The 25,576-nt window shown below is 38.3% G+C and overlaps 1 protein-coding gene and 1 long non-coding RNA gene across 8 annotated transcripts in view; one reads left to right on the top strand and one right to left on the bottom strand.

Annotated features, from left to right (window-relative positions):
- The window catches only part of LOC127957452 (uncharacterized), a 32,655-nt gene extending 7,502 nt beyond the window's left edge, over positions 1 to 25,153 (bottom strand). Inside the window, exons 1-8 of the mRNA XM_052555988.1 lie at positions 25,148 to 25,153; positions 24,668 to 24,769; positions 16,134 to 16,235; positions 5,866 to 6,132; positions 4,599 to 4,715; positions 1,759 to 4,357; positions 1,519 to 1,560; positions 1,322 to 1,429 (exon numbers count right to left, since the gene is read on the bottom strand). Coding sequence (XP_052411948.1) covers positions 1,322 to 1,429; positions 1,519 to 1,560; positions 1,759 to 4,357; positions 4,599 to 4,715; positions 5,866 to 6,132; positions 16,134 to 16,235; positions 24,668 to 24,769; positions 25,148 to 25,153 — 3,343 coding nt within the window. The remainder of the gene's footprint in view (positions 1 to 1,321; positions 1,430 to 1,518; positions 1,561 to 1,758; positions 4,358 to 4,598; positions 4,716 to 5,865; positions 6,133 to 16,133; positions 16,236 to 24,667; positions 24,770 to 25,147) is intronic.
- Positions 7,276 to 13,733, top strand: LOC127958241 (uncharacterized). 7 transcript variants are annotated; one of them, XR_008153996.1, is made up of 7 exons: positions 7,276 to 7,479; positions 8,094 to 8,126; positions 8,220 to 8,286; positions 8,395 to 8,502; positions 8,588 to 9,513; positions 10,996 to 11,081; positions 12,107 to 13,731. It is a non-coding gene; the product is annotated as an uncharacterized LOC127958241 (long non-coding RNA). The 7 variants fall into 7 exon arrangements; XR_008154001.1 differs by lacking the exon at positions 7,276 to 7,479 and having other exon boundaries at positions 7,486 to 8,126; positions 11,996 to 13,733; XR_008154000.1 differs by lacking the exon at positions 7,276 to 7,479 and having other exon boundaries at positions 7,486 to 8,126; positions 10,996 to 11,085; positions 12,114 to 13,733.
- Positions 25,154 to 25,576: the final 423 nt, after the last annotated feature.

The raw sequence follows: 25,576 nt of genomic DNA, 5'->3' as shown, positions 1-25,576 counted from the left end.
GTATATTCAATTCAATTTTCAATTCAGTTTATTTATATGGCGCCGATTCACAACAGATGCCATCTCAAGGCACTTAACAAGAAGTCAGTATATGGGATTTGTGTCTCTTAAAGAGAGACACAGTTTATTTCATCCCGTCTCCTATCGTCCTAAATTCTTTTCAAGTGACTAGTGATGTGAAAATATTAGTTGTCATGTTAGCCCAGGGATGGGCAACTCCAGTCCTCAAGGGCCCCTATTCTGCAGGTCTGAGATGTTTTGCTGCTTCAACACACCTGATTCAAATTAAATAGATCAAACAGCTTGTTGCCAAGCTCTGCACAATGAATCAGGTGTGCTGCAGCAGGGAAACATCTAAGACCTAAAGGATAGTGGCCCTCAAGCAGTATATTTCCTCATATAGTGTATGGACAACAGACTGTCCCACGCAGTCCACTATTGCTGAAGTAGCTGTGCGGCGAAAAGATTGTATGTTGGACAATATAAGATGAACTGATTTCATCAGACAGAAAGCAACTGTTTTTACTGACTTTACAAATAGCATTAACGTTTAGGTTAGTGTGCCCTCACCTACTGTTTATAGGTTGCTCCAATCTCACAGAGCAGACTTCACGCAGGGATTGCACGGCTACTCAAACATATTTCCTCCTCAACTGTGTACGAGTACACAGTTACAGCGAGTCGAGTATGAGTACACAGATGAGGAGGAAACATGTCAAAAAGACAAGGCTGTACGAGTTTATTTGATGTCATCTAACCCAATGGCATATGCGTTTGAGCCAGTGATGAGGAGGAGGGTTGAGACCTGTTTTTGCAGAAGTTGAGGGAGCTGCAGCGGCTCCGGACGGAGTTGACAGTGAGGAGAGGGTCGGCAACCCTTTGCAGTGCAAGTGTGGTCACTGCTCAGCAATGCGGACAACCGTGGAGTCTGTTTACTGCCATGAAGCAGACCAAGTCTGCAGACCTTATCGCGCACATTCCAGATGTTCTGTAGTGACAGGGACGTGTTGGAGTAGCTGTGCTATCCCTGTATGAAGTCCGTGCCGAGAGATTAGAGCAACCTATAAGCAACAGGTGGGTTCATGCTAACCTCAAAGTTAATGTTACTTGTAATTTCAGGCAGTACTGACTCAGTGTTCAGTTTTAAAACTGGGGTTGTGTTTGACTGATTGTGCAGCCTCTGCATCGGACAGGTCTCCTGACAGAGTTGCAGGAGAAAGAGGTGGGTGGGACAAAGGAGGGAGGTGGAGTTGTTGATTTTCAAATTTTTGCAATGTGCTGTGTGAAATGCATGAAAGGTAAGAATTGCGTTCAAGCTCACCGGTGGCAGACACTCCCTGGTTTTGACTTTGTGATGTGGAGGTACATTCTTGCGTGGATGACATGCTGACCTCATCATCTGACCCATCTTCTCCTAGCATACTGACATCTGGAGAGGGAAATAACTTAAGAATACAATACACAAAATATCTAAAACGGATCATTTAGAATCAATTTAGGAACATTGTATACACATACCTTCAATGTCCTCTGCTAAAGGTCCCTCCATGTCGATGGTCTCTAAAATGATAATTGATAAAAAAAAAAATGATTTTGGAAAGCTGAAACTATGGGCAATCTGCAAGAGTATACAACAGTAGTATTATATCTCATCCCGTCACCATTACTGCCCTATGTTTTACATGGTAAATAGTTGTTTTCTGAATGTGGAAGACTAAATGTCATATATTGTGCCTTCAAGAATATAAAGTTAATTACCATTTACATCGACTTGTATTTCATCGAGGCTCTTTCCTTTGTAATCTCCTAGGCGTCCTTGTTCCATTGCCAGAAGGACTTTACTTACTTTGGCTAATTGTAGGGTGCTTTCTGGGAGCCTGTAGTGTTTCCTGTGAACAGCGATATTATGACCAAGGAAGTCTGCCAACTGGTCGAGCTCGGTGGTTTTAAGGTTCAGAACAGTAGACAGGGTAGCAATATGTTTCCTCAGTTGAATTGATGTTAGCGCTTGAGGATTTTTTATGTCTGCACATTCACTGACAAATTGCCTCAAGCAGTCACAAGCCCTGAGGTAATGGTCAGATTGTGGCAATGCAAACAGATATTCATTGTCCTTCAGCACCCCACATTCTTCTCTGCTCTCAGTAAGAGCATCAAGTGATTCTCTCATTGATGGGGTTAGAAGAACAGGAACCTTCCTTCCTCTTTTTCCAACAATTGCTATTCGCACAAAATGCCTGCAGAGCTTCTGCTCAAGCGCTGTGAGGGCCAAATTTACATCTCCCTGTTCCTCTGATGTGTCCTTCGATAAGTATGCAGACAGGCGCATTCGGGACACTTCACCTGCTCTCCGCCGATTAAAAAGCATAACTTGAGTCAGCGTTACTTTTGCAAGTTCCTTCCAATTTGTGGATGAACGATGTTCTTTTAAATCTTTGAGATGTTGCTGCAGTTTTTCTTCTAGATAGCAATGTAGCCTTTGGATATCTTGTGCAAGAGGTAAAAGTTGCGGTGCATTCCATTTGGCCCGGTTAAGCTGGGTTAATGCCTGGCCTGCAATATCAAACCTCCAACTCTCTAAATACAACTGTGCAAACTCCTCAGCATCTTTAATGGTTTCTTTATCTTTCTTTTTCAGTCCTTCAGACTTGATAAACATAGCCAACGAATGCAGGCTGTGCCCTACCTTGCGTGCAAGAGAGGGACATTGGTATATGCCAGTTTCCTCACTGAATCCAGATAGGTTCTTTGCAGCTCTGACAACCTGGGAGTACTGTTCAGGTTTGATGAGTTCTTGAATGGTCTTCACATGTGTGATTTTTTTAGCTTCCAATAAAAGCCTGCCAAGTTCTCTCAGTTTTTGGCGTATATACTGGTGTTGACTGACTATCTTCTCATTCTTTTTGAACAACCTGAAACCATAATTGAGGATGCAGTTGTCTCCTTTAATTGCAACTGCAATCTTGTCCTGAATCATTACACTCAAGAACTTCCAATACGCGTCTGTATATTCCGATGGAGAAGGTTCAGCGAAAGCACACAATGCCTGAACTCTATTTTTACCTGGTTTAGTACTTTCGGGTTTGAAGCTGCAGACCTTGAAATGCCGCCACATCGCTCTTCTTGAGAACAGCCCATAGCAGTGAATGCAATGTGCAAATTTATGTCCCTCTGATTTTTTTCCTGGTTGTTTACATGGGATTAGTTTTCCTTTTTGTGTTTCCAAAACATGACTGTTGTGCTCGAAATTTCCCTTATTTCGTATGTAGTCCAATTGTAGTTTTCTTTCCTTTGAGTTTTTTGGAAAACTGAATGCTTTCGCAACATCCAATTCATCTTGGTGTTTACGCCACAAGTGTCTTGACATTTTCTGGACAAACTTCCTGCAATAAAAGCAGAAATGTTTCTTGTTATAGCTTCTGGATCCATCATCTTTCTTTAAAGTTGGACTGACAATGATATACTGCTCTTCTTCCAGGGGCACTGAAACGTTGTTTTCAGAATATGTTGCGATTTCCTTTTCATTCCCATCAACTCTGCTATTTGGAAATCTTTGTGTGGGATCATGACATCTTTCCAAAAGTCTTCTCTGGCTAAAGTCAAATTGGCTATGACTAGAGGATCTACTTCCACTTTCCCTGGGCTTAGACTTGCTCTGTCTGGAGGACTCGCTTCCACTCTCTCTGGAGGATCTACTTCCACTTTCCCTGGGCTTAGACTTGCTCTGTCTGGAGGACTCGCTTCCACTCTCTCTGGAGGATCTACTTCCACTTTCCCTGGGCTTAGACTTGCTCTGTCTGGAGGACTCGCTTCCACTCTCTCTGGAGGATCTACTTCCACTTTCCCTGGGCTTAGACTTGCTCTGTCTGGAGGACTCGCTTCCACTCTCTCTGGAGGATCTACTTCCACTTTCCCTGGGCTTAGACTTGCTCTGTCTGGAGGACTCGCTTCCACTCTCTCTGGAGGATCTACTTCCACTTTCCCTGGGCTTAGACTTGCTCTGTCTGGAGGACTCGCTTCTACTCTCTCTGGAGGATCTACTTCCACTTTCCCTGGGCTTAGACTTGCTCTGTCTGGAGGACTCGCTTCTACTCTCTCGGGAGGATCTACTTCCACTTTCCCTGGGCTTAGACTTGCTCTGTCTGGAGGACTCGCTTCTACTCTCTCGGGAGGATCTACTTCTCTCTCTGGGCTTAAACTTGCTCTGACTGGATGATGCACCTTTGTTCTTTTTTTCCTTTCCCAGGGTTAATTCCATACTGCTATCACTTTCTGTGCTTTCATCTATGGGATTTGGAATATACTCCTCTTCGCTACCTAAGTTTGAGTCATCCGATTCCATGAGATTCATCTGAATCTTTAAAAACAAACACACATCTGTTAATAACTATTTTTGCAACATTAAATATAAAAAACCTGAATATACTGATTGAACAGGCTCAGGATACTAAATGAAGAAAAATCTGTATGGACCATTTTCAGTACAAGTAAATTTACAAATTATAAGAATCCCCATCAGACTCACTAGCAAGAGCAACAGACATTTTCACAATCATGAAAAGTTGATTGTGAAACCCCCCCCCAAAAAAAAGACTTACGGGACGGCAAGACCTTCTTCTCAGCTTCTGTGAATCCCTTTCAGGCTTAAAAAAAGTAGTCTCCTCTGGGCTGTCACTATCATAGAGACTGTGGGTAAAATCTTGTACTCTATCCATCTGCAAAAATGGAGACATGGAGATATTTTGCTGTATGATTGCTGTATTTTTACTTGATAGGGAGACCATTCAGAGGTTGTCAGGTGAGCTAGACACCTATGAAAATTATTGACCAATATTACCCCTCCATCCACCTGCTGAGGCCCATGTCCAAACTGCCTTCCAGGTGGGGTAAACGTTGACAACATTATTAAAAAAAGAGTAACGTTTCAGTTTTCATGCATTTGATTCTTAAATTTAATGACTTCACAGCAAATTATTCATCATAATGATATAGTGCCATTCCCGGCGGCAGTGGCTCAGTGGTTCATGTAGGTTGTCTACAAGCCGGAAGGTTGGTGGTTCAATCCCCGGCTCCACCTGACCAAGTGTGGAGGTGTCCTTGAGCAAGACACCTAACCCCAGCTGCTCCTGATGAGCTGGATGGAGCCTTGAATGGCTGACACTGCAGTCGGTGTGTGAATGAGTGTGTATGGGTGAATGTGAGGCAACTTGTAAAGCGCTTTGGATGGCCATGTGGTCTGTTGAAAGCGCTATATAAATGCAGTCCATTTACCATTTACCATAGACATGGAACTACTCAAGAGAGAGGGAGAGATTAGTCAGTAATTTACCGAAGTGTCTTCCTCACCTTACAAATGTCTCCCTATCAATTAAAAATCAGCAATCATTTAGAAAAGAAGAGTTGAGCTTCTCTAATAAATGATTACTGATTGATTGTTGGTGATCTCTATTTAATTGATAATTAATGCACCAGGCGAGGAGGAGGACTCGACCGGATTTTGGCAACAGAGACCGGCTGCGGCGTCTGGGAGTGATAGCGTCGGCCTACCAGGGTTTTTCCCGGTATGCTGGCTGACCAGTAGCCTACACCACTGGGCACGTTGTATCTTTTTTTTTTTTTAAGCACACACCTGAGCGCTGATCACTGGACATCACTCCTGCAGGTGTTTATGTCAATCCAATATTCAATTTCAAATGAGTCCATTTAGATTCAGATTTTAAAAGCAATCGTTCAAAACAATCGATTCAGGTTCAAAGTGAATGATTCCCATTCAAATATAAAATTATTCAAATTTGCTTACTAGTGGCACAAAATTTATCACATAAACAAGTTAATTATATTGTTAAAATGTGTTTTGGGGCTTACCATAATGCTTTTTGTGCGTCTCAGTGGTGGAACAAGTTCATCATCCGATTGATTGTTGGAATGGTTGCTTGGAGAAGCCTCATCACAAGTTTCTTTCACAACAGTTTCATCTGAATCGTACAAATGATTTGAAACATCTGGGCCAATATCATTCTGCCCTAAAATGACATCCAGGTGTGGGGTGGGAGGTTCGTTTTCCATACCATCCTCATCAGTTTCATCACTATATGGATAATCAACCAGTGAAAATCCTTGGACAGTAAATACCTAAAAAAAAAAAAAATTCATGCAGACCCGGTACCGGGTCCGAAAATAGCATGCCACATGTTTGTGTCTCATTTGCATATCCTTCCTTATATGGCATTTGGCCAAAAATGGGTTCATTTGAAAGCTTAGAGTGTTTTCTTTACAAAGAATACCATTAATTGGGGTTTTATGATACATAAAGTAGTCAAATTAAGCTAAGAAATATATTTCCCCCCCCCATAAATTTCCATCTAACGATTGCGAATACGTTTTCGTAAGAATGTGTATTTAAAATATTTTTCACAAAACAGTCAAGTCATATATCACAAGAAAGCTCTCATTCTCAGGAATCTGATGATGTAGATCATTTTATTGTGTGACAATCACAGATCGAATGATCTTCAACAGAATCGCGATGTAAAATTTCTCACCTTATTATTTATACATTTTGCACCGCTTCAGTCAGCCGCAAACAGCCACGCATACCTATATACTCGATATAATCTTTTAGATTAGAATCTCTTCTTTCAAACAAGACCATTTTTACGTTTCTGCGTGCTTCCATTGCTGAGATATAAAGCGTTTTGTACAAGTGCGCAAAAGCGCTCCAATGGCTGTATTATTGAAAAGATCTTCAAGTCATATAGACGGGTCTAAATGCCTTTTTTCTGCTATAGACGTCTGTTTTCTTTTGTGAAGCGCTATTTGTCCTGATAGGTGCAATTCACAAGTCGTTCCCTCCAATCGAAGCTGTGATTCAGCACCGCGGGGGTGCTGGAACTGGACAGCGACTGCCCAGCAAACACAGAACGTTGTGAGGACGTTGCCAGTTAGTCGTCATTTGGTCAGCGCGACATTACTTTATGGCAACGTTGTGAGGACGTCGTGGTAAAGTTACATTTTTTAAAATCTTGGCTAACTTCCCAGAAACGTCGTGGGCACGTACTCAAAAGACGTCGCTAGTTAGTCCCATTGTGGACGTTGTAGCGACGTGGTCAGCTGGTCTTCAGATAACTTTTAATATTATTGCACTAGATGTATTATTATTATTAAGATACCATTTGAACAGCATATTCTTTGGGAAATATACAAAAAAATTAATCAAGCATGTTAAAATAATTATATATATATATATATATATATATATATATATATATATATATATATATGCCATCAGTTTAAGAACAATAAAATAAACAATTTACTTAGCAAATGGTGATAATGTTTGTTAATGAAAGAGAGTACGGGACTAATTAACATTTAAACCTTAAACTAGCAGCGCACGTCACTTTCTGAGTGAAGTGCGCGACGTGCGCGTGCCCGTCATTTTGTAACGGTCAACTTCCAGCAGACGGACACGGAGGAAAGGTAAGTCCTATAAATCTACTTTTATTCATAGATTTTAACTGATATAACGTTAAATGCCATCAAAGACGTGTAGTGTTTTGTATTTTTGTAGGTTTTCTCTTTCAATTTAATAAATAAATGCTCTGTTTGGTTAATTAGCTCAAAAGCAGTCTCAGAGGTGGTCTAAGGTAACGGTAACTGTTAAAATCGAATATAACCTTACCTGTTTTAAATTATTTGAAATTTATCACTATAAACTAAACAGTATTAACTTTCTAATTATTCAATTTTTAACCGTAGTAACGTTAATTAGTTTGTTTGAATACCTGCTGCTCGAGCTTGATGATGCTCATGCTAGCCATGCTGTGAACTTGAATATAAACCGATATAACGTTAAATATAAAGTTTAACGTTAATTAGACCGAGGCTGCCGAAATCATGTTCAGTGTAACGTTATGTGGGGTTAATAATTTCCCCTTTTCTCCCTCAAGTGGCAGGCTTGTAAATTCTGTCATCTGTTCATTATTGGTGTTGATGGTGTTTTTCACATGCATGCTTTTTAATGCTAGTTTAATTCTCAAATTGATCTGATACTTTCGTTTCACAAAAAGTAAACAAATTGTTCACTTTCTTAGGGCCTGACAACCACCAGTTGAGTCCATGATTCAGTGAGTTCCTTATAAGGAAATATATTTGTTACCACCTAGTAATTTAAATGTAATATTTATTGTTTTAAAATGAACACATATATTTATCATCAGGGGAAGAGACAGTCTGGGCAGCAGCAACAAGACAACTATTACAAGTAGAGATGGGTTTCAAGAACTGGTACTAATTTGGTTCCTGACTTGTTCAGTACTGAAAACATTTACATAAGGTACAGGATCAATAGTGCTGCTATCAGTATTCTTGTAACATTGATTCATTACCCTTTAGACACAACCACATATCCTCCAAATCATCTCTGCGTGGATGGCAGCAAGGATCCAGGATCAAGAGATCATTCTTCATGGAGACTGTTCCACAGGAAGCAGTTTCTCCTGGGTGAAAAACTAAACCTGGTTGTTTCAGCATCACTCAGGCAAGACTAAATACTTTTAAATTGATTTCAGTTGGTTATGTGTTTCAGGTCATCCTGACCATTCTGCTGTCCTGGATGTAAGGCCGTGCTGGAACTACATTTCTCGTGGTTGAAAGATTTGTGCAGCGGTATCCAGACATATAACGCCCCATCACACGGGGCGTCAACGCCTCTCGTTTACTTTTAAATGAAGTGACGTCAAGGATGGTGAAATTAATTCTAGAAATTAATTCTAAATAGAAGTTGAAGACTTCTCAAGCGCCAATGCAGCCGTCCTCCAGTCAGAACATCTTATGCAAATACCCAAGCGCAGACGCAAGCCAATCGAGTGCATGCAATACCAGAAAACTAATGTGATTGGCTGTCACTATGAGAAGAGTGAAGATATCAGTGTCGTTTTTTGCAAAAAAAAATTTAAATCAATGTAGAATTTTCTATACTTCTGTGTAAGGATGTCAATTTTCAATCATTTCCATGATCGATCGTCGTTTAAATTAATGAACAAATAATCGATTAATCGTTAACCTTAATGCTGCAAAGTCTATTGCAGTAACACCCAGTCACTGGTATGACAGGATGTGCAAAAGTGTGTGTGTGTGTGTGTGTGTGTGTGTGTGTGTGTGTGTGTGTGTGTATATATATATATATATATATATATATATAAAAAAAAACTGTAAAATATATATTTTACAGTAAAGACCAAAAGTTTGGACACACCTTCTCATTCAAAGAGTTTTCTTTATTTTCATGACTATGAAAATTGTAGATTCACACTGAAGGCATCAAGGGCTATTTGACCAAGAAGGAGAGTGATGGGGTGCTGCTCCAGATGACCTGGCCTCCACAGTCACCGGACCTGAACCCAATCCAGATGGTTTAGGGGTGAGCTGGACCGTACACAGAAGGCAAAAGGGCCAACAAGAGCTAAGCATCTCTCGGGGAACTCCTTCAAGACTGTTGGAAGACCATTTCAGGTGACTACCTCTTGAAGCTCATCAAGAGAAAGCCAAGAGTGTGCAAAGCAGTAATCAAAGCAAAAGGTGGATACTTTGAAGAACCTACAGTATGACATATTTTCAGTTGTTTCACACTTTTTTGTTATGTATATAATTCCATATATAAATCCACATGTGTTAATTCATAGTTTTGATGCCTTCAGTGTGAATCTACAATTTTCATAGTCATGAAAATAAAGAAAACTCTTTGAATGAGAAGGTGTGTCCAAACCTTTGGTCTCAAACCAGGCACGCGCCTGGACCTAAGTTAACTTCCGGTCTGTGTTGTGTATATCGGTCTGGCTGCGATGCCATCTACAAACGCAGTTAAAGTTAAGGTGATGAGTAGACTGAAGTTGGGCTCAGGTGGTTGTGTTGCGGGATGTTTCCCATACATTTATTTATTTTTGGAGACTCGCCACAATTTTAAAACTGATCGATTTTCAAAAAGGCTTCGTTGAATAAACATGAGTAACGTTACGTACTGCACGTTTAATAATTCCTAACATTTATATGTTTAAATATCAAAACGAGGCACAGGTGTTTTTATATCGCTGTATTTCTGAAGGAAGACTTGCATGTTATATGCCTGATAAAGCAGCGTGTGATCGTAGCTCTGCTTTGTTTACAGCTGTTACTGGGGAAACCTCTATTTCTCGCACTTTATGTCTATGCTTTAAAACATCTCCTGCTGGCAAAGGATGAATTTGCATTTTCATTAAGTCCGCCTGATCCACGCAGCAAACATATTTTGTTTGTTATCAAAAAATATCTACTCCAGAGGGACTTGGCTGTTGTTATTGATTCTATTTGGAAGTCTACCGGTTAGGTTAGGTCCACAAAAGCGCGCATGCGCAGTAACGTTTGTTTGTTGTTGCCGTTGAAACCGTCTATATATATGTGTGTGTGTGTGTGTGTGTATAATGTATGTGTGTGTAAAATACATTTCTTTTAAATTTATAGCACAGTAATGAAGGCAGCAACATGTGGTAGATGGGACAGAACAAGAATCTATCATTGTGCTAATGTATTATAATACGAAAGGGTATGGCTCCTATACAGCGTGCAGCACGTAAACACAACCAGTGCAGAATGATGCACTTGAAGCAACACAGAGTCACAGCGTGTAGCATTACTCACAGAAATGTTCAAAACACCAAAGGAAGAGATATTGTTGTGTATTATATGTGTGCAATATTTTGAGCCTTTTCTTTTAACAGTTTTAAATATCAGTTATTGTGCGCTCTTGAAGAGAGTTTCATTGTTTTGACTGTAGTAACTAGGGCTGGGATGATATGCTAATCTGCCAATTCAATACTATCCCGATACTTGTGTGCCGATTCAATATATATTTATAATTATATATATATATATATAATTTAGCATTGTGATTATAGTTATATAACTATTGCAATTCGTGACTTATCCAAATTGTCTGTAAAATGATGTTTGTTTCTGTAGATTTGAGGGAAAGATTAAAAACAAGGAGGTCTGGGAATGACTGAAGGGATCTGACAGCAGTGAGGGAAGGAAGTTATCACCAGAATGTAAGTTCTTTGAGAATGTGTGCATTATTACAAGTTGAGTTTTCATTTAAATGTGGCAATGTACACAACTGGTCAAAAGTTTTAAATATATTTTAAAAGTTTAATTTATTTCTATAATGCACAGCTATATTTTCAGCATTAATTACTCCAGTCTACAGTGTCACATGATCTTCAGAAATCATTCTAATATGATGATTTACTGCTCAATACATTTTTCTGATTATTACCAGTGTTGAAAACAGTTGTGCTGCCCAAACTTTTGTCTACACTACGGTTACATTTATTTATTTATTATTTATTTTATTTATTTATTTTATTTGGGGGTGGTTGGCTAATAGCAAGAATGCATAAAATTGAAAACCAGTGGTAGAGAAGACTTTTGTAATTTTACAAAAGATTACCTTTTTTTCAATGTTTTGAACTTTGTGTTTTATAAAATAATAATGAAGAAAAAATTCAACTTTCCAGAAATGCTGGAAATCATTTCTAATATGGGGTGCGCTTCCCTAAAACCAACTTTGTTCAAAAAGTTCCTTCGTTACCAATAGAGTTCAGTGGAACTAACAACCGTAGTAAGCTAACTGCAGATGTGATTTACATCATGTACGTCATGAGCAGATGTACACTTTGATCTTAGCGGCAATAATGCGATTAGGTGCATGTAAAAGCACTGATTTGTGATAATCAGCAATGTTTCCCGATCAGCATATCAGTATATGAAAAAGATCATGTGACACTGAAGACTGGAGTAAAGTTACTGAAAAATTCAGCTTTGCCTCATAATTATTTCAATAAATATGTTTAAGTATATCCAAAAAAGAGTATGAAAACTGTTATTTCTTTCTTTCTGTTTTCTTTTTTTTTTTTTTTTTTTACAATTACTTTAAAAAAAATTTTTTATCAAATTAATTTAGCCTTGGTGAGTAGAAGAGACTTCTCTTGAAAACCATAAAGAAAAGATTCCAGATTTTTGACTGGTTGTGAACATACATGAGCAACATTAACAAGATGATCCTCCCTTTCAGCTCAGAGAAGGATGTTGACAGCAGGCCCAGGATGAAGAAGAGGAGGAAGAACACGTTTAACAATTTTCTATAAGCTTGCCATGTGTTATAATAAAAACAATGAACATGGCTACAATAATATGCTAAATGTTATTAAAAGATTCCAGTTTGCAAGAAATCTGAGTGTCTGACTCTACACTAGAGGAACTCTTTTCTGAAGAAGATCAGGTGCTGAGAAGAAGCCTTGTTCTACAGCACAACACTGCATCAAGCCTCCTGTCCTTCCCTCAGAAGAGCCTGTCTTCTGCTGCTGGGGTAAGAAACACACTCTTCCTCTTCTCTATCACCTGTCCAGCACCTAACTCTGCCTCCTCAGCACTGTCTGAAAGAGTCATCTCCACAGTCAGTAATCACAGATCACAGATTCTTCTGAGAAAGTCAGTACGCTCATTTTCTTAAAAACAAATAATACAGGAGAGATGATAGAAATCTCTATATTGTTCATTTTTCATATCTTTACGCTTTATGAATGTTTTTCTTCTGAGAAGCTCAAGAATTATGGTTCTTTGGTAATTGTTATATTGTTTAGTTTTATCCTCTGATAGTGAGCACAGAGCCCTGATCATGACATGCAAGAAAAAGAAAGAAATCATGTCCATGATTTACTAATTCGTTCCCTCTATGTACTAAAACATGCACGATTACTTTTACATTTCATTGATTTGCTAAATCGTATGCACAATTTACTAATTTGTTCTCTTGATGTATAAATAGTGTACACGTTTTAGCAAATCGAGGGAATGAAATAGAAAATCGTGCGCATGAATTAGCCTAAATGTTTTCCTGCATGCCATGTAATTAAAGCACATCACCATCAGACATTTATACCAGGAGCCTCATATATGACACTCACAGTTTTACTTTGTGCAGTATCTCTGTGCAGTATCTGCTGAATTGTTTCATATCTATTTATCATGTATTTTTTGTTGCACTAAATTATGTTGTATCAATAAGTTTACTGATAATTATTTTTAATTTTCACTAATAACGTCATTAACCATCTCCCCATCTTTAAGACAAAAATTTTCTATTGTTTATATTGTGTAATCTATGAATTGATGTGTTTAGTTTTCTGTGCTCATAACTTAGTAACAATTTGCATGGTTAAAGAACAGGTGCGATGTTCAAAATGTTTTGGCTTCGTATTTGTACAAAGTAGTGCTGAATAAATATTGATTTGTGAATGAATGCAGCGTGTTTTTGTCTATTTTATATTAGAATGTAATGTTTTTGTATTTGTTTGCATTGCATGTATGTAATTAATGTATTAACCATGAATCCCCTATAATTAGATTACAATTAGATTTCATAAGGTTTATTTTTTGCACCAGAGATGGATTGAGTTTATTAGTTCTTTATGTATTTCAAGGTAATGGTGAGGTGAAAATATGAATTACCAATATGATCCTGTAATGTCACGTCCTCATAACGTGACAGTTTGGTCGTCAGGACATACTCATCACGTTCCAGCGACGTTCCACTATAACGTCGCCACGACGGATATGGGAATCACAAAGTTACGTCACTGGAACGTTATGTGGTACGTCGCTGAGACCAATATGGTATTTTATAGGAACGTCCTCATAACGTGACAGTTTGGTCGCTGGGACGTACTCATCACGTTCCAGCGACGTTCCACTATAACGTCGCTACGACGGATATGGGAATCACAAAGTTACGTTACTGGAACGTTATATGGTACGTCGCTGCGACCAATATGGTACTTTATAGTAACGTTCTCATAACGTGCCAGTTTGGTCGCTGGGACGTACTCCTCACGTTCCAGCGACGTTCCACTATAACGTCGCCACGACGGATATGGGAATCACAAAGTTACGTCGCTGGAACGTTATTTGGGACGTCGCTGCAACGAATATGGTCTGGTCCAGTTACGTCGTCACAACGTAACTGTGTTAGCTGGGTGCCCACTCCTTTTCCGCTTGTGGAGACGCAATGATGTCTGGGAAACTGAGTCTTTGGCTGCTTCTAAACAAAGGACACGCGAGGAAAAAACTACTAATGGCCGACGCTTCGGATTTATAATGCATAATATTCATAAAACAAGTTACGGGTGGCCAACTTCGCCGTGGAGAGGTCAGGACGCGCATCTGGTAAGCCTATACGCGTGCTACTCGCTTTCATACATTTGATTCTTTATTCTGAGGCTTGGAAGCTTCGCTAGCAATAAGCTAATATGTTTATTTTCATAACTGTGCAGTGTTCGACCGCATCTCAGTGAATGTACAGTAATCCGTACAGTACTGGGGGAATAAACATAAATTAGTTTGTTGACGCTCCGAAGTTCGCGCAAAAGCTTCGGGGAGCTTGTTTACACTGTATAGAAACCGAAACCAAAATACACGCTGATAAAAAATCAAAATATGAAATATGAAAGAGACAGGCAAGGTCTCTCAATCTCTACACGATGCAGAATAGACATAAATGAAACGATATGAATCTGGAGATTGTGGATTCTATTTTAGATTGTGATAGACCAGATATTTTTTATAATTTTATGCATGCTGCTATCGTGTAATATGACAATTCTCTTTCAGAAAACCCACACACAAAAAAAGCACATTGTATTGAGATGGTTCATCATATGTGAAACAACATAAATAATACTATTTGTCACAAACAGCAGCTTTTTATGTAACTTCTGAGTGTTTTCTGTCAAATAATATACAGAGATCACATTATTCCATACTGCAAGTGTGCAAAAGATGACTTCATACTTATTTAGACAAAAATTTTATACAAAAATGGTATTATTCCTTCCTTCAGTTGGAATAGAATAACTTTTGCATAGATTAGGATAGAAAGAAATTTCTGTTTTCCTCTAATAGCAGACAGTTGGAAGAATCACAAGCAATTGGTCTGAAGTTGCCAGCCCCTTCAATGCCTGAGTTATACCATTTCAAACTTCAGTTTACACAAATAAAATAAAAAAGCGCCTTGTTTTTTTCCCTATTTATTATAACACAGACAGCATATATTGTCATTTTTATCAATTTCAACAGTGTTTTATGTAATTTCAAAGGGTTTCCTTTGAAATTATACCAAACTTTCTGAGCTTACACTGTAGCATTAGTATAGGGAAGCATTCAAAATTAGGTAGGAAAATGAAAAACGGAAATCCCCAAAATAGCATTTGTGCTTAAGAGGTTAAGTATTGAATTAGAAAGGTTGGCCAAAAAAACATGGCATGGTCTGACTAAAAATCTAAATCCAGAAATATAAACATCAGCCCTTTTAGACAGTCTACAATTATAAATGTTAAAATCAAGAGTACAGCGATACTTTAGTATTACAATACAATCATATAGTTGCCTAAGGAAGACCATTTGGATTGAAACGTTTGTTATTTAGTCAATAAAAAGGTAACTGTGAGCTTTAACCCAGTATGCAGATTTTCTTCTTTTTTCTCCCCAGATGTTACCATAATGCATTAAAAGGTGCCCCACAAGAATGGGACTGGAAAGATGCCAGTGTGTGTTACATTACCTGGCCATTATAACCCAATAAGGTTACCTGACTACTTTAAAGCCCCATGAGCATTGATCCATGGTCCAATTGACCATTACAGGGGATTTCAGTGCATCAAACCAAAATATTTAAAATCAAAATTCAAATAAAAAAAGATTCTTTAAAACATCTAACAGCTCAGATACAGTATACAATTACGAATGTTAAAATCACAGTTGAGGTCATGTCAGGTGTTGCCATAGTGCATTAAAAACAATTACAGTAAGAACTGGGCGGAAGGGCCCCACATGGGACAGACTACAGACATATGAGTGTGTAAAGGAGAGACTAGAGAAACAAATGTATTTGGAAGATGGAAGGACCCCATAAGAACATGACTGGAAACATGCCGGTGTGTGTGTGACATTATCTGGCTTTTAACAGCCAATATAAAGCCACTTTAGTAGTAGAACACCACCACATACATGTCAGCATAGATGAATGTGTTTGAATGTACTTTTACCTGTGTGCAGGTCTGATCTGGGTTTGGTCCATCATTTAGCATCTGAGGAACAGGGCTGGTCTCATTCTCTAATGCTGCGGCTGGAGTCTGAAGGCCTTTCACCTGAAATAGACAGACAAGAAGACACTTAGAACTGTATGAAGTAGGGCTGCACGGTATTGGGAAAAAATGACATTGCGATATTTTATTTTTCTGCGATATATATTGCGATATGAAATCGAATAAATGTTTTTCTTACAAACAAAAATGGGGTGAGTACACATTCTCATTTTAAATGATTTAAAAATCAACACTATCGTCTCAAGTGATTAATATGCGCGAGGGAGAGAGAGCAAGACAGTGCTTGTGTTGTTTGAAGACTGTGAGCGTGCGGCCGGGGCTCTCTTGCACGATCTCTCGCACTCTCTGTTTCTGTCACTCTGTCTCTCTCTCGCGCTCTCTCTATCGCACGCGCATGCACACTCTCTCTCTCACGCACGCACACTCTATCGCGCAAGCTCTCTCTCTCTCACTCGCTCTCTTTCGCTCTCTCTCTCTCTCTCGCTCTCTTTCGCTCTCTCTCTCTCTCTCTCTCCCTCTATCGGAGTGGATGCTGGGAACGAGTGCGTGTGTGAGAGACACGTGTGTGAGAGCGTCTGGCATTTTTCAGTTTCCTTTAAGCTATATAATTGCTTTTTCGTTTTTCTTATTTATTTATTTATTATTATTTTTTTTCCATTTTCTTTCACCTTTCAAAACACTTTTTTTAGGGAAGGTTTTATTGTTATTTCGTGTGGGGTGCGAGTGTGAGGCAACATGACGTCCACCCCTGCGGGGGTAGCGTCGCCTCTCACCCTCCGGAATGGCTTCAGGTGTACACCGGAGGCGAACACGTCTATTGAGGATGTTCTCCTTGCCGTCGGAGCCAAAGTTGGTCATGAAAATATTAGCTCGGCTTCAAGAATGAATAAGGCAGTAGTCGTTTTTTTAAAAAATGAAAATCAGGTGAAAACCTTGATTGAAAGCGGAATATGGATCAATGAAACGTACGTGCCTATTACACCATTGTCCGCACCGGCAACTAAAATTATCATATCTAACGTACCCCCGTTCGTTGGTAATGAGAGTATCGTTAAAGAGCTGACTAGATTCTGCAAAATTGCCGGTGCTGTAAAAGAAATTTCGTTGGGTTGTAAGAACGCTGCACTTAAACATGTGCTATCTTTTAGAAGACATGTTTACATGTTTTTGAGCTCTCCCGCTAAAACGCTCGATGTGTCTTTCCGGGTATCTCATGGAGAAGGTTCATATATGGTGTATGCCAGGCACGTGCACAGGTAGGGCTCAACCTGTGCAGAACACATGCCCTTTTTGCCCTTACACTCCGAAGTGCCCTTTTTAAGCTGTCAGTAAGCTTATAACTCTGCCCCCTCTATTGAATCAACTGAAGTTCCACAGCAGCCGCACAGTAGACAACAGCTGAGCTGAACAAAGTTTTGCGAAGGGTAAATAAATATCTTGTTGTTTGCGTAAGTACTACTAAACACTAGGTCTATAAAGGCTCATATTTTATTTATTTGATGTCTGACTGACTCACTGACTGAGACATGTGGGACGTCGCCTGAGAGAGAGAGGGCTAGCATTTGCCATCCAATAGCCTACATAGCCAACACTTAAATAGCCCGTGCATACAGTAGCATTTCATCTTTTATAAAATGCGATTTTACCACAGGAAAAACTGAGCGCTCCGTCTATATAGCTACAAATCTAGTTTGTAACCTGTAACGTTAGATGAAAATGTAATGTGATCCCGGCAGCGGCAGGCGCCGTCGCCGTTTTAGTGACGGCCAAAAAAGAAAATCACATTTCCACACATTCGCTGGTCAAAAACGATATATTGATAAGTAATACAACAACATATAATGTTTTTACCATCGGAAAATCATAACAGGTGCGCCCCTCGGTGTTTCGTACTGGAACTTACATAAAGCGACGAGTGATCCCCTTCACCTAGATAACATATATTTTTCTAAGAAATTTCTGTTTTGATTTATGATTGCTGATACACTTAATTTATTAACATTGAGGCTAATCATGTTATGGTATACTCTCCGCTCTTCCTCACATGTATAAAATGTAGTAAAACATGGTTTTACTACAGTAATGTAGTAGTAACTAATTTTTTTTTTTACAGATCACTGTGAAATCTTTATATTTTATCATGCAGAATGTAATTAATGATTCATTCCAAGGCTTCATTTATTTGATCCAAAATACAGCAAAAACAGTAATATTGTGTAATATTTTTACAATTTTAAATAACTGTTTTCTATTTGAATATATTTTAAAATGTAATTTATTTTTGTGATCACAGCTGAATTTTCAGCATCATTCCAGTTCAGTACTCTTCAGTGTCACGTGATCCTTCAGAAATGCTTTTCACTGCAACTGTACTTTTCACACTGTTTTTATTTATTTTTTCATTGCTGGCTTATTTTAGGGAAAGTGTAGTGAATAAGAGACCTTCAAGAGACCAACATCCCTGGTCCACCACAGTATCAAATTTTTGCCAGGTAGGCGGATACATGTTGGATATGTTATAGTAACGGTATGGTTATAGTTTCTTATAATCTGGAATTGAGTTGGACATAATTACTTAAATTATATTTCAAAAAAGTTTGTCAAAAATACTTGACTCATTGCTCACCTTCCCCTCTTCTCAATGTCATTCATAATCATGTTAACCAAATAATACAAATTAGCTTATAAAACCAAACAGAATAGCTAAAAATGAGAATATATATAATTTTTTTTCTTTGCAAAGTTCATAAAAAAGTGCAAAAAGTTCAATAAAAAAAGATTTTGGTTTCTGTTTGGTTTTATAAGCTAATTATTTGGTTAACATGTTTATGTATGATTCAAGTATTTTTTTTCTCTATAAATGCAATTTAAAAAAAGAGGGAGTACACAAGAGCTGTTGTAATTAGGTTTAAAGAAGCCCTTAAAACCCTGTTTATTTATATTATCTAATTATCTAATATTATTATTATGGTTGTTATTAATCATGAATAAATCTAAAGCTTTTGAGACTATTATTTTGTGTTAATTGAATTTGTCATGAAGATGTGACCATGTCTTCCTTTTATGCAGGCTTATTAAATAATCTTGATATAAAAAAGGGAGGGGGTGCCCTTTTTCAGTTTCAGCACATGCCCCTCAAAAGGTCTGTGCACGGCCCTGGTGTATGCTAGTACGGAGACTTTACGGTGCTTTGAGTGCGGGGATTTTGGTCACAAACGGTTCACTTGTCCGCACAAAGCGCGTAATCATGAAGAGGAAGGCTCGTCTGAAGGCCCAGTCAATAGGCCACAGATTGCGACGGAGAATACACCGCTACAACCTGAAAAGGCAGGTACTATCACTGAGGTAAGGCAAAGTGCTTCTGATAGTATTGTGAATGATGCTGAGCTTCCAAGTTGTAGCGATGTTGTTAGTAAGGGAGATGTTTGTGGTGATCCAGAACAAATGATCCAGGAAAATGAGACACATGATGGGCAAAGTGAAGAATTTGATGATTTGTCAGAAACGACGGTAGAAAGCTGTAGAGATGATGATTCATGTGCTGACTTTGATGTGGCTAATTGTGGGAGTGATTTGTATTCGGTTGAGCAGATTAATGCATTCTTGGACGAGACAAAGGGTAAAAAAGTTGAAATTGGTAAGTTTTTTCCAGATTTAGATAAATTTGTGTTATCTGTTATGAAAGTTAGACAAGAATGTAGCCTAGAAGTGTTATCTCAGCAGAAAAGGTTTAGGTTAAAAAAATACTTAACCGCAATTAGGCAAGGAGCAAAACCGGTCAGGGCGAAACGCCGGGCAGTGAAGTGTAGACTAAAATAAGTGCACAATGGGTCTCAGTCTTTGTTTTGGTTTTCTTCTCATACTACTGTTTTTTTCCTTTTCCTATCTTATTATGGATGTCCTAAGAGTTGGGTCTCTTAATGTAAATGGGATAAGGGATAGAAATAAATGGTTATTACTAAAAGAAAGTATAAAACTAAAAGAGATTAATGTGATGTTTCTACAAGAAACACACAGCGATGTAAATAATGAGGTAGATTGGGGTTTGTGGTCTGATGGTAAATTTGTTCTTAGTCATGGAACAAATTTAAGTGCAGGTGTGGCAATATTGTTTTCTGCTGATTTAAATGTAAGAATTTTATCTATTAATGAATTAGAAAATGGGCGGCTCCTTTTAATTAAAGCTAAAATAAAAGAGAGAAGTTTTGTCTTTGTTAATATTTATGCACCAAATATTGGTAAGGACAGAATTAAGCTTTTTGAGATGCTAAAAAATACTCTTGTATCCCTTTCACAAGAGGATTTTTTAATAATTGGTGGAGACTTTAATTGCACCCTTGACTTTGTTATTGATAGGAATGGAGAAGAACCACATCCTGCTTCTGCTAAAGTTTTAAAAGCAATGATTACTCAGTTAGGGTTAGTAGATGTGTGGAGAGAAAAAAATAAAAATGTTAGGCAATATAGTTGGATTAAAGCAGCAGTAGGTAGAATTAGTGCAGCACGTTTAGATCGATTTTATTTACATAATAATCAGTGTAATAGAGTTATAGGGGCTTATATCACACCATGTATTATCTCTGATCATCAGCTTATTACTGTGAATGTTATTTTATCAGAAACAAAACCACAGTTCTTTTATTGGCGTTTTGATATTAAATTAATTCAAGATGTAAATTTCTATGAGAATTTTAAATTGTTTTGGAATTGTTGGGTTGAGGCAAAAAATGATTATGATAATCTTCTTCAGTAGTGGGAGATAGGAAAAACTCAGATTAAGCTTTTCTGTCAACAGTTTGTGGCACACACTTCCTGTAAAATTAAATATGAAATAAAAAAATTGGAGAATGATATTTCAAAGATTCAGAATATGTTAATTGATCAAAATGTTATGAATCTAAGAGAAGATCTTAGTCAGAGGAGACAAGAGTTAAGTAATATGTTAAATAAAAGAGTTAAAAGTGCTCTTGTTAGTTCACATTTTGTATCCTTACAGGATATGGATGCTCCTACAAAATATTTTTTCAACTTGAATAAGAAGTTTAATCATACTACTAATTATATGCATGCATTACGTACACCTGATGGGAATCTGACCTCAGATCCTTTGGAAATGAGGAGACTGGCTGTTGATTTCTATGTGGACTTATATGCTAAAGAATGCACCGGAAACGTTGTTGCAGATGAACTTTTTAATAACTTACCTACGCTGGATGAAGGAAATGCAAAGAACTTAGACTCTGATCTGACGTTTGAGGAAGTTACAAAGGCAGTGAATCAACTCTCATCTGGTCGTGCACCAGGAATCGATGGAATTCCAGCAGAATTTTACAAAACTTTTTGGGGGATAATTGGAAGAGACTTTTTACAAGTTTTACAGGAAAGTTACAAAGCAAAGGTTCTACCGAAAAGTTGTCAACGAGCAGTGCTCTCTCTGATTCCAAAGAAGGGTGATCTTTGTTTGCTAAAAAATTGGAGACCAGTTGCTGTTTTATGTTCTGATTATAAAATTTTATCAAAGTGTTTGGCAAACAGACTTAAATGTGTTCTTGATGTGTTAATACAGAAAGACCAAACATATTGTATACCCAAAAGGTCTATTTATGATAATTTGTTTTTAATGAGAGATATTATGGATTATGCAAGAATATACAATGTTGATTTTGGTGTGCTTTCTCTAGATCAGGAGAAAGCTTTTGATCGTGTGGACCATAATTACCTTTTCAAGATTCTTGAGTGTTATGGGTTTAGAGAACATTTTTTATCATGGATAAGAATATTATATACCGACGCTGTAAGTATGGTTAAAATTGGAGGAGGTTTAAGTGTACCAATTCTAATGAAAAGAGGGATAAGACAAGGGTGCCCTATGTCTGGTCAGCTATATGCTTTGGCAATAGAGCCTCTACTTAATTTATTAAGAACTAAATTAACAGGTATTTTAGTAAGTGAGAGGCCAGAAGCTGAAGCTATTAAGCTCTCAGCCTATGCAGATGATATAACTGTTATGGTCAGAAATAAATATGATGTTCAAGTTTTAAAGGAAGCTTTAAAGATTTATGAAGGGGCTTCATCAGCCAAACTAAATTGGGAAAAAACAGAGGCTCTATGGTGTGGCTCTGAAAGAAGCCCTTTACCTGAACTCCCGGAAAATGTAAAGTGGGGGAAGACAGGTATTAAATTCTTAGGAGTATATCTTGGAAAAGAGGAATATAGGATGAAAAATTGGGAAGGATTAGTAGAGGGAGTGCTTGCTAAGTTGTCTAAATGGAAATGGCTGCTACCCCAGTTATCCTATAGGGGAAGAGTCCTGATAGCTAATAATCTTATTGCTTCCACCCTTTGGCATAAGTTGATGGTTTTGGATCCTCCAAGAAACATAATTGAAGACATTCAAAAGAATCTTGTTAAGTTTTTCTGGTCAGGACAGCACTGGCTAAAAGCTGCCATCCTCTATCTTCCAGTTCATGAGGGAGGACAAGGACTAATTGACATTTTTTCTAGGATTGCTGTTTTCCGTTTGCAAGTAGCCCAGCGTCTTTTGTACTATCAGCATCAGCAGTGGATGGATGTTGCATGTGCTCTGTTGCGGAAAAATAGAAGAATGGGTCTGGATAAGCAATTATTTGTCATGTCCCTTGAAGGAATAGTTTCAGAAGGATTGACAATATTCTATCAAGGTGTGTTGCAAGCTTGGCAGACGTTATCCTTTTCAAGAGAATGGGATGAATCCAATCACTGGGTATATGAAGAGCCTCTGTTTTTCAATCCACTTATCTCTGTTGAGTTGCTGTGTTCTGCCACTGTTAGGTCGGCAATCTTGAAGGTAGGAGTCTCCAAAATATGCCATCTTCGAAGGGGACTGAACTGGATACCTGCAGAGGTTTTGACATGTATGCTGGGATTCAGGTCTGAACGCATAATTGAGAAGTTGTTACATGATCTTGAGGAGGTCTTCCCTGCTCCAATAAGGGATTTTATGAAAGTTTCTCATGTGGAGAATTGCATTGATGGAGGGAAAGCTTGGTTTCCTGAATTGCATGTATCCATAAAAAAAGAAGACTGGCAAGAAGATGACAGAAAATTACTGTCCTTGGACACACCAGAACTGAATCATTTTAGTATTTTGAACAGACAAACACTTTACAGAGCATGTGTGAAAACCATTAATTATCAGCATCTCAAAACTGTAAGAGATATTAAATGGACAACCGTGTTTGAATCAGGCTCTTCCCCGAAAGGTAGTTGGCGGTCCCTGTACAAAAGACCCATTGAAAAGAGGGTGGGTGATCTTCAGTGGAGAGTTGTACATGGGATTTTAGCTACAAACAGACACAAAGCACTCCTTAATGGTTCAGATGATGAGGGTTGTCCTTTTTGTGGGGTGTCTGAAACTGTTTTCCATATTTTTATTGAATGTCCACGTTTGGATCAAATTTTGGGCTTAATGGAAAGCTGGAGTGTACAGTTTACAGGAAATTTTAATCAAGAATTGTTTATTTTTGGTCCTAAATATTTAAAACAAAAAAAATCTAAAGTTGTTTTATTAAATTTCTTATATGGTGCAGCAAAGTTGGCAATCTGGTGTACAAGGAAAAATAAAGTAGAAGGGAGGGAAAATGTGGATGCTATTCTGATGATGAGAGGGTTTATAAAGAAAAGATTAATTATGGAATATGCTTTTTATAGCCTCATTAATAATGTCAATTGTTTTTTTCATGTGTGGGGTGTTGATGGTTTTTTATGTGAAGCTGATGATCAGGGAGATTTAGTGTTTAATTTTTGAGTGTTTAAGGTTTTTATATATATATATTTTTTTTATATATATATATTTTTTTTTTTTTTTTTTTTTTTTTTTTTAATTATTCTCTTTTTTTGTTTTTATGTATGTGAAAATTGTAAATATATGTATGTTTGAAGGTTTTTGAATTTAAAAAATATAGGTCTTTTGTTTTATTGAATTATTAAAGAAGACCTCAAAGTCAAAGTCTCTCTCTCACTCGCTCTCTCTTGCGCTCTCTCTTGCGCTCTCTCTCGCTCGCGCGCATGCACACTCTCAACTGAGAGCATGGACTAAAAAGCAGCTCACGTCTATTCCAGGAGTTTGCAGTGGATCAAATCAAAATATTGCTTTGAAACATCTAACAGCTCAGATACAGTATACAATTACGAATGTTAAAATCACAGTTGAGGCCATGTCAGGTGTTGCCATAGTGCATTAAAAACAATTACAGTAAGAACTGGACGGAAGGGCCCCACATGGGACAGACTACAGACATATGAGTGTGTAAAGGAGAGACTAGAGAAACAAATGTATTTGGAAGATGGAAGGACCCCATAAGAACATGACTGGAAACATGCCGGTGTGTGTGTGACATTATCTGGCTTTTAACAGCCAATATAAAGCCACTTTAGTAGTAGAACACCACCACATACATGTCAGCATAGATGAATGTGTTTGAATGTACTTTTACCTGTGTGCAGGTCTGATCTGGGTTTGGTTCATCATTTAGCATCTGAGGAACAGGGCTGGTCTCATTCTCTAATGCTGCGGCTGGAGTCTGAAGGCCTTTCACCTGAAATAGACAGACAAGAAGACACTTAGAACTGTATGAAGTAGGGCTGCACGGTATTGGGAAAAAATGACATTGCGATATTTTATTTTTCTGCGATATATATTGCGATATGAAATCGAATAAATGTTTTTCTTACAAACAAAAATGGGGTGAGTACACATTCTCATTTTAAATGATTTAAAAATCAACACTATCGTCTCAAGTGATTAATATGCGCGAGGGAGAGAGAGCAAGACAGTGCTTGTGTTGTTTGAAGACTGTGAGCGTGCGGCTGGGGCTCTCTCTCTCTCTCTCTATGACTCTCTCTCTCGCGCGCACGATCTCTCGCACTCTCTGTTTCTGTCACTCTGTCTCTCTCTCGCGCTCTCTCTATCGCACGCGCATGCACACACTCTCTCTCACGCACGCACACTCTATCGCGCAAGCTCTCTCTCTCTCACTCGCTCTCTTTCGCTCTCTCTCTCTCTCTCTCGCTCGCTCTCTCGCACGCACACGCTCTCTCTTGCGCTCTCTCTCTCTCTCTCTCGTGGTGGATGCTGGGAGGTTCTGGGCGAGAGTGGTGCTGGGTGGGAGTAAAGCTGTGATAGTTTCACCTGTTTGTTTTTTTTCTCTCTCTTTCTTTTCTTTTTCTCTATTTTTTGTTGTGTTTATTTGTTTGTATGGTTTGTTATTAGTTTATTATTTCTCTCGTGGAAAAAGTGGGAGTCGTGTGAGAGGAGGATGGCGTTCCACGTGGAGACGCCATCCATCTCTCTGCGAAATGGCTTCAGGTGCGTGCCGGAGGACGGAGTGACGGTGGAGGATGTT

The sequence above is a fragment of the Carassius gibelio genome, chromosome B5 (assembly GCF_023724105.1).
Source record: "Carassius gibelio isolate Cgi1373 ecotype wild population from Czech Republic chromosome B5, carGib1.2-hapl.c, whole genome shotgun sequence".
Classification (NCBI taxonomy): domain Eukaryota; kingdom Metazoa; phylum Chordata; class Actinopteri; order Cypriniformes; family Cyprinidae; genus Carassius; species Carassius gibelio.
The sequence above is the reverse complement of the archived record's forward strand: the minus strand, read 5'-3'. Positions and strand labels throughout refer to the sequence as shown.